Source organism: Podarcis vaucheri (genome assembly GCF_965113315.1).
Source record: "Podarcis vaucheri genome assembly, chromosome: 13".
In the NCBI taxonomy this organism is placed as follows: Eukaryota; Metazoa; Chordata; class Lepidosauria; order Squamata; family Lacertidae; genus Podarcis; species Podarcis vaucheri.
In genome coordinates, this window is record NC_138751.1 from 12813563 (window position 1) to 12823052 (window position 9490).

General features: G+C 46.5%; 1 protein-coding gene across 3 annotated transcripts in view; it reads left to right on the forward strand.

Moving 5' to 3' along the window:
- LOC309516828 (ubiquitin carboxyl-terminal hydrolase CYLD-like) overlaps positions 1-8740 on the forward strand; it is a 28470-nt gene extending 19730 nt beyond the window's left edge. For all 3 annotated transcript variants that reach the window (XM_082195769.1, XM_082195768.1, XM_082195770.1), the window contains exons 8-15: positions 1149-1271; positions 1891-1982; positions 2340-2403; positions 2712-2844; positions 3057-3165; positions 4153-4271; positions 6546-6762; positions 7108-8740. In XM_082195769.1, coding sequence (XP_082051895.1) covers positions 1149-1271; positions 1891-1982; positions 2340-2403; positions 2712-2844; positions 3057-3165; positions 4153-4271; positions 6546-6762; positions 7108-7292 — 1042 coding nt within the window. In that variant the 3' untranslated portion in view covers positions 7293-8740. The remainder of the gene's footprint in view (positions 1-1148; positions 1272-1890; positions 1983-2339; positions 2404-2711; positions 2845-3056; positions 3166-4152; positions 4272-6545; positions 6763-7107) is intronic.
- The last annotated feature ends 750 nt before the right edge of the window (positions 8741-9490 follow it).

A 9490-nucleotide genomic window follows, 5' to 3' on the forward strand; every position in this document is an offset into this window, starting at 1 on the left:
AGGCATGTCCAACAGGCAGATCACGATCTACTGGTAGATTGTGGGGGTGTTGCAGGTAGATTGCGGAATGAAAGTTTAGTGATCACCTTTGGCCAACCCTCCCATAAAAAAAGCTCAACAACTCCTGGCAATGACAATGAGTAGATCACTGTCAGTCTTTTTATACTGTGAGTAGATCACAGTCTCTTGGGACTTGGATGTGCCAGAATATCTGCACATGTTTTAGAAATCGCAAATCTGTCACTTGGGACCAAAGCGTGGATCGGCAAGTTGATTAAACATTTCCGTTCTGACAACCACAGTATTTGCTGCAGAGATGCCAACAGATCCAACAATTTTAGCAAGGAGGGATAATTTCTGCATGTATTTACACTGGACATGTATACGTTGCATGGCCTTATCTTGGAGGGTGGTAAAGAGCTTCGGCAAAGCTCTATAATTGCCAGCTTGGATGCAATATCATTTCATTTTTGTTAGAGCGGCTGATGAAGGCAGAAGCTGAAATGTTTTGCCTCATAAAGAAAATTGAGTGAGGGTTTTTTTGTTGCTGAAATCACAGAAACCTATATACTAACTTTAGGTAAAGGTAGAGGAGCCCTGGACGCTTGAGTCCAGTCAAAGGCGACTATGGGGTTGCGGCACTCATCTCGCTTTCAGGCTGAGCGAGTTGGCGTTTGTCCACAGACAGCTTTCCGGGTCATGTGGGCAGCATGACTAAACCGATATTGGTGTAATAGGATACCGTGGCAGAAACCAGAGCGCACGGAAACACTGTTTCCCTTCCTGCCACAGTGGTACCTATTTATCTACTTGCACTGGCATGCTTTCAAACTGCTAGGTAAGCAGGAGCAACGGGAGCTCACTCCATCATGGAGATTCGAACCACCGACCTTCTGATTGGTAAGCCCAAGATGCTCAGTGGTTTAGACCCCAGCACTACCCACATCCCCTTTACTAACTTTGTTCACACAGAGAGGTAGGTAGATAGATATAAAAGGCTGGTTCTGTCCTCTTTTGGACTTAACAAGACATACATATCTTCTCCATTCCCATTCCCTGGACTAAATGCTAGAAGCTGCTCCTAAGAGGTGGAAGGGACAGAATTCAGACATCTTAATAACCACACTTTCTCTTTTTCTCGCTTGCAGTATGTTCACTTTTACCTCAGTGCTGGATTCGATGCTGCTGCGCCCAGCAGACAAGAACGATGGTCCGTCTTACACTGAAACACGGGATCTGCTGAGAACGGAGATCGTTAACCCTTTGCGCAAGTAAGTTTCTGTCGTCCTAGCCATGGCTAAAATGCCTCGGCTACTTCCTCCTTTTCCTTGGATCAGGCCTATGCCATCAGGAGCCGTATGTAATGGGTAGGATAATGTCACAATATGGCATAGTTAATCGGATTTGGCTCTGCGATGACATCGCTGAGGGGAAGTGAAGACAAAGTTACATTAAGATATATAAAATTTGATGGGTCTTGCAGAAAAACTCTTTGCTTCCCCACTTTCCCACACTTTGAGTCGCTTCCCAAGAAATCCTTTATATTTTCTGCTGGTGAACATGTAATGGGAAAAAAAAATAGAAAATAAGGGGGGAAAGCTCCAGATGATGGTCTATCCATTTCTTTGTAAACCTTAAGAAATAAGTACAGGTAAGCGAAGCCTCTTTGACCAAGCCTCTGAGCTCCTCGGGTTTCTTCTGAGCCTTGTATTCCGTTAAAATGCTCCCATTTCACTAGAATTCAGAGTGGTTTTGCAGGAACTGTAGTATTGCTTATAAACATGTGTTACATACTGCTGCTGCTTTTCCCTGCCACCACTCTCTCTCTTTCAAAGTCTAACCTGGTAATGACACCACCGTTGTTATTGTTTTGTTTTTTTGCGGGGACAGGAATGGATATGTCTGTGCCACCAAAATTATGGCCTTGCGGAAGGTTCTGGAGACGGCTGGACATTCCTCTGGCTTCACCCATGAAGAAAAAGGTTTGATGGCAGCCTGTGCAGCGCTGTGGTGTGCTTGTGTATTGGATAACTCTGTATAACGAATTAGGGAGGGAGACGGATTCTGTGAACCTCAGAGCATTGTTCCCCCATTCTTTGTGCATCAAACAATCAAGCCCTCAAAGTGCCACATTAAAGTCCAGTTCTCAATTGCAGTATAAAACACGTTGCCAGAAAGGATGATGCTCTTAACTCTCAACTTGATAACTCAGGCAGCATGATTAGTTAGGTTTTGTTGCTTGTTTTTAAGAAATTGATGTGACGGGTGGGAAACTGATATGTTTGAATTAAAGGTGTTGCTGGTGGGGCTTGATTACTTCATGTCCTCTCCCCTCACAGACCCAGAGGAATTTCTCACCCTGCTCTTCCGAGTGTTGAAAATGGAGCCACTCTTCCAGATTCGGTGAGTAAGGTTGTTGTCATGCTGCGGCTCACATGGCTGTCAATAAGTGGCCACTTCCAACTCCAGCATAAGCACCAACGGGCAGGAGCAGCAGAGTTGGCCAGTGGCCCAGGCATGACTGGAGGGTGGGGAGACACTCCGCACAGCGTTTTAGCTCCCCACCTCCTTTGAAGGGGAATTGTGGGTGAATTGTGCGTGGGGGGAGAGAGATTGGAGGAAAGGGTAGAGTGAACTATGAGTAGATAGGATAGGTGGCTCACTTAGATGTTGATGTATTCTCACCTTTATTTTATCCTCTTCCCATGAAGCTCTGCTGGTCAGGACCCCCACGGCTGCATTTTCTACCAGATATTTATTGAGGATCACCTGACCCGGACAGTGCCCACAGTCCAGGAGCTTCTGGAGGGGTCTCTGGTCACTGGGGACCTCAAGTTCACAGAGGTGAGTTCAAGGACTGGAAAGATGGTGGGGATCAAGTTCCACACCACCATGCATGTTGCTGCAAGAGACCATAAACAGGTTCCAAAAATGGAGGTCACCTGTGTTTAAGGAGACCTCATTTGTGTGATGAATGTTATGGAAAGGGCCCTATCAATAACTCCCATCCATTCTCCCTCTTCTCCCATTTCCCGTGCTTCCTTACTCCCTGGCAGGCCCCCTCTTGCCTGATCCTGCAGATGCCACGGAATGGGAAGAACTTCAAGGCCTTTCGCACCATACAGCCCAGCCTAGAACTTGACCTCACTGACCTTCTGGAAGACAGTAAGTGGTGGTGAAGCCCTCTGGAAGCTAAACAAGAATTTACAGAAAGGATGGGAAGCCATTCTTTAGTCCAAGGGACACATTCCATAGTGGGCAAGATCCTGGGGGCTAGTGTGTGAGTGTGAGGAAGGAAGGAAGGAAGGGTGGGTGGGTGGGTGAGTGAGTGAGAGAATAAATGAATAGACTGGTGGTTAAAAGAACAAAGAAGGTGTTTTACTCCTGTTAAAGAAAGCCACTGCAGGGCTGGTGGGGAATAAAGCCACAGACATTTGGCTTTTTGCCCCTGGGAGGTTACTCAAAGGAACATGGCCTTGGAAAATTGGGTTCCCAGCCCCTGAAATAAAGAGGTCTACATTGGAGGGAGAAAACTACAAGTGTTCAGGAATGGAGAAGGAGGAAACATTACCAAAACAACAACAACCACCCCCTCACTATATTTCAGCCACTTGGAGCTCCTTGGAAAAAACACAAACTTCTGATAATTGAGTTCTAGAAATAAAGTTGGGTGAAGAAGGGACTTTGTTTTATCTGTTAGGGGAAAAAGGCTTCTTAGTCAAACTTGCAGAACAGAAAGGTTTTTGTCAAGAGTTCCAATCCTGGAGAGGAAAGGCATTTTGGGAATGTGTGTAGTGGAAGTGCTTCTAGTTTACCATCGCTATACAGTGGTACCTCGGGTTAAGTACTTAATTCGTTCCGGAGGTCTGTTCTTAACCTGAAACTGTTCTTAACCTGAAGCACCACTTTAGCTAATGGGGCCTCCCGCTGCTGCCGCTGCGCCGCCGGAGCACAATTTCTGTTCTTATCCTGAAGCAAATTTCTTAACCTGAAGCACTATTTCTGGGTTAGCGGAGTTTGTAACCTGAAGCATATGTAACCCGAGGTACCACTGTAGTTGTTGTACGTGTGTGTTTTTAGGCTATTTATGTCTTTAACCCAAGACTTCCACTTCTTTGACTGACCCAAATGTTTCCAATCAACCTCTTGCAGGCCCCCGAGAGTGCTGCATTTGCCAAGGGCTGGCTGTGACTGAGTGTCCGGATTGCTACAGGGACCACAGCTTTGGTGCTCATCACATCAAGCAGTTCTGCAAGCTTTGCAGTCAGCAGGTACTGTGGGGTTGGTCACCAGCTTATCAGAGCGGGATAGAATTTCATTGATTTCGTGTTATCTGTATACCGCTTATACAGAAATAGTCTTTTAAGCAGTTCACAGAGAATTCTGCAATATCTTTGAGTGAAAAATGAGTCATAGGGAGATTGTAGCCTGTCTAGTGCAGTCGCCTCAAACCCTTTCAGACCAGGGAATCTCACCTTTAGCCCAAATATGTATTGGGGAGTTGAAGAATGTAATCCAGAATGTGGCAGCCAGACTGGTGATTGGGAGCGGCCATCGAGACCATATAACACCAGTCCTGAAACACCTACATTGCTCCCAGTACGTTTCCCAGCACAATTCAAAGTGTTGGTGCTGACCTTTAAAGCCCTAAACGGCCTCGGCCCAGTATACCTGAAGGAGCATCTCTACCCCCATCATTCTGCCTGGACACTGAGGTCCAGCGCCGAGGGCCTTCTGGCGGTTCCCTCACTGAAAGAGGAGAGGTTATAGGGAACCAGGCAGAGGGCCTTCTCCGTAGTGGCACCCACCCTGTGGAATGCCCTCCCAACAGATGTCAGGGAAATAAACAACTATCTGACTTTTAGAAAACAACTGAAGGCAGCCCTTTTAAGATAATTTTTTAATGACTGTGTTTGATTGTGTTTTTAATATTAGGTTGGGAGCTGCCCAGATGGGCGGGGTATAAATAAATTATTATTATTATTATTTATCTTGGGATTGGGCAGCCAAGTGGATTAAGAATGAGTTTAATCCATCAACATGAACAAGCTCAACCTCCAACAAAATATTGCAGCGCACCCTTGCTTCCTAGCAGGTGTGTTCCTGTTTAGGGTCAAGTCAAGTCATGCTCTCCCTCCCAGCAGGCCAGTGCGCCATTCAGCATGTGGCCGCTTCTTCTGAAAGAAGCTAAATTGCCTCTCTCTGCCACCCCCTCTCTTCTCAGAAAACTTTCAAATGCTCCAGTCTTAAGGTTATCACTTTAGCGTACTCAGCCCACCACATTAACGGTGTGATAAAAGAGTGCCAACTTGGGGTCGGGGATAGACCTTGGAGTCTCTAATTTCAGTCATGCCCTGTGCGATGCCAAAACTCAGGGACCCTCCACCTCTCGAACTCCATCCTAAATAATAGTAGTGGCGCCTGCCCTGTGGAACGCCCTCCCACCAGATGTCAGGGAAATAAACAACTATCTTGACTTTTAGAAGACATCTGAAGGCAGCCCTGTTTAGGGAAGTTTTTAATGTTTGATGTTTTATCATGCTTTTAATATTCTGTTGGGAGCTGCCCAGAGTGGCTGGGGAAACCCAGCTAGATGGGTGGAGTATTATTATTATTATTATTATTATTATTATTTATTTATTTATTTATTTATTTATTATTTGTCCTGCTGGATTAGGCAAGTGACCCATCTAGTCTAGCTTCCTGTTCCTGCAGTGGCCAACCAGCTGCACAAGAGCTCTCTCCTCTCTTGCGGTTTCGGGAATCTCATATCCACACATTCTGTGTGGAAAAGCACTTTATTTTGCCTGCCCGGAACCTTCCAATATGCAGCTTCGCTGGATGTCCGAGTTTCTAGTACAGTGGTACCTCAGATTACATACGCTTCAGGTTACAGACTCCGCTAACCCAGAAATAGTACCTCAGGTTAAGAACTTTGCCTCAGGATGAGAACAGAAATTGTGCTCTGGTGGCAGCAGGAGGTGCTTCAGGTTAAGAACAGTTTCAGGTTATGTACGGACCTCCCGAACGAATTAAGTTCTTAACCCGAGGTACCACTGTACAGTGGTGCCTCGCAAGACGAAAAGAATCCGTTCTGTGATTCTCTTCGTCTAGCGGTTTTTTTCGTCTTGCGAAGCAAGCCCATTGAAGGATTAGCAGATTAGTGCTATTAGCGCTATTAGAGGCTTTTAGAGGCTTTTAGCGGCTTATCTGCTGATCGGATCAGCTGATAAGCACCTTAGCGCTATTAGCGGCTTTTAGCTGCTTTTAGCGGCTTATCTGCTGATCGGATCAGCTGATAAGCGGCTTAGCAGCTTAGAAAAAGGGGGGAAGGGGGGAAAAACCAGCAGGAACTCGCAAGACATTTTCGTCTTGCGAAGCAAGCCCATAGGAGATTCGTTTTACGAAGCACCTCCAAAACGGTAACTCTTTCGTCTAGCGAGTTTTACGTCTTGCGAGGCATTCGTCTTGCGGGGCACCACTGTATTATGAGTGAGGGAGAAGACCTTCCTTCTTTTTTCTACCTCATTTCCTGCCCTCTGTAGGTCCACAAACACCGTGCCCGGCGCAGCCACCAACTTCGCCCGCTGCATCTCCCCGAGGAGCTTTCCCGCTTGGCCTCCTTGCCCGACTTCATCCCCCGCCAGACTATGCAGCTCTTCGGCGTCCTTTGCATCGAGACCAGCCACTACGTAGCGTTTACCCGCCATGGCCCAGATGTCCACCAGTGGCTCTTCTTTGACAGTATGGCTGACCGTGAGGGTGAGTGGCCTTATCCTGCCTGTTTGGAAGAACACCCAGAGCTACTTCCTGTCATAAACTAGGAAAAAGGGGTGTGGGTGGCGCAGTGCTGTGGTCTAAACCACTGAGCCTCTTGGGGCTGCTGATCAGAATAATAATTGTTATTGTTATTGTTATTATTTCTTTCCCCAGCCACTCCGAGCGGCTTTCAACAGAGCGTATTGCCTGAAGGGTGGGATATAAACTGAACGAATTAATAGTTATTTCCCCCCCATGTAGATACACTTTTTGGGGAGCCTTTTGCTTTCTTTTTCTCCTTGTCTTCTTCCCCTCCTCCTAACCCTATTAATTTCCTTATTTTTCCAGGTGGGCTGAATGGCTTTAACATTCCCCAAGTCACGCCCTGCTCGGAAGTAGCGGACTATTTGGCAATGCCCCCTGAGGCACTCCAAGGCCTGGATCCCAAATCCTTGCCCACGTATGCCCGCCGGCTGCTTTGTGATGCCTACATGTGCTTCTACCACAGCCCTTCCCTTGGCCTGTACAAATAATACAGGGTGAAGAATGTGAGGTTCCAGGAGATGGAAATACAGAATTCTAGGATTCCCATGCCTGGACAGGTTATGCTGTAGATGTGGCTGGGAACCTGAGTCTCAAACCAGAGTTGTGCAGATTCCCAGCCCGCGACAAACAGTGTGGAAATGTGCGCTATAGCTTCACAGAGCCCACTTCCTGCTTCAGGAACATTCTCTGTCCTGATTGGCTTGCAGTAATCCCTACCTGGATTGGATGCCTTGCACACTGGTTTTTAGAGACAGGCCTATGCAAACTTCTTAATTTAGGTTGGGAGTGGCGGTGTTTTCTCTCTCGTCCTTTTCAACCCAAGGGTTACATTTCCTCATGGGCAAATTTTCTGGGGCCACATGTCTGTGGTTAGGCAAAAGTAGTTGGGGCACTTTTCTCATTCACAAAAAATTTTTTTTGCCATGCCTTGGAGGTTGCTACACACACACTCACACTACTCGTGTGAGAAGCAGCCTCAGAAATTCAGAAGTGCTTTCCAGACAGTAAGAAGCACATGAGGGAGTGAAACTGGGCCAATGAGGGTTATGGCTTGGGAGATGTAATGCAGCCTTAGAAAATGCCTGGTGGGGGCATCTTGAGGGCCATATAGCCAGGACCAGAGGACCACATTCAGCCGTTGGGCCTGAGTCCTGTCCCTTCTGATTTAGACAAGACATCACTGGAGTCTTTCCCCTCGCTCCAGAGTATTGGTGGTAGCTACTCTACATGGACAGAAAAACTGCTTTTCACCCCTTCAGACCAGGAACAGGGCACCTGTGGTCCATCCAGATGTTGTTACTCTAATTCCCTTCATCCCCAGTCATGGACTTGCTGGAGCTGATGGGAGTTTGAGACCAGCAACATCTGGAGGGGCCACAGGTTCCTCACAGCTGCTTGAAACATTCCACTGACAGAGGCACTTTGTTTGTCAGTGACTTCTGTTTATGTTACCTGTGGCCACCTCCATGCTCTCCTTCTTCCTGCCCACTTTGAATAGTATGTATTCATTGATCCTAAATTACTGTATTGTGAAGGACACCCTCGTGCCACACAAACCTGTGTGAACCTTGCTGTCCTAGTTGGACGTTGACCAAGTCTTCCTGCTATCTGAAGTTCAGGTGAGAACTGACTAGAGGGCGTCTTTCACCTGTGGTGCTTCATAATTAGAATTCCCTCTCCAAAGAAGCTTGCCTGGTACCACTTTTGTCCTCCCAGCACCAGGCTAAGGCAGAATTGTTCAGGTATTCCAGCATTTTGTGTAGCTGGGTTTTCAGGTTTCTGTGCATTTTTTATTGTTGTTGTCGTGTAAAGGCCAACATTTTTGTGCTGTACATTTGAATTTCAATGTATTTGTGTGCATTGCTTTCAAGGCATGCTAGCCTGGGAGCTTTTGCTGGTTTATAAGCTTTAAAATAAACACATAGCCATCTCTGCCTTCTGAAGTGTTTCTATTATTTATTTGGCTGTGGCTGTTTCATTATGAGTATTTAATAGAACTAGTGTGACCTGCAAGCAAAGACTGTGTCTTGCCAAATGCAAGGTGGTTATTTTGTTTAGGATTCAGAAGCAATATGAAACACAAGTGGGTGAGAAGAGGATTTTATTCCTAAATAGCAAGCAATACACACACACACATACCAAGACATGCAGTTCTATCTGTCACTTGGAAGCCCTGAAAGAAGTTGCGAAGTAGCCTTGGATTGCTTTGCCCTGCAGCAAATCAGTCTGTGCATGAGCTTCTAAGTTTCTCTGCTCAAACCATCTGATTTTTATAGATAGCCACCTCCTTTCAATGCCCTCCCTCCGGTAACAATTTCTGACATCAGAGAAGGTTCCCAGCATTGTTTTCCTAGACTGATTCAGGTAGCTGTGAGTGGGGCTTCAGCTATTCTCAACTGATTTTGACACCAGAGAAGGTTCTCACACCTTCAAAAACTTAGCAACTGCAAGGGAGGGGGAAGGAGCAGAGGCAGGAAGGGTAACCATGTTAGAATCACTACCTCCTCTGTTAAGTTGTGGGTTGACATAGCAGCCGGCACAGCGATTTCTTCAAGTAGCTCTTTTATTCTGGTAAGCTGGAAATAAACTGACTGCGAACAGCTCAGCCGGCCTGTATTTATAGTCAGCCGGCTGTCAACATTGTAACCATAACAGCTCAGAGTTCCCGCCTAAAATAACGGACGCG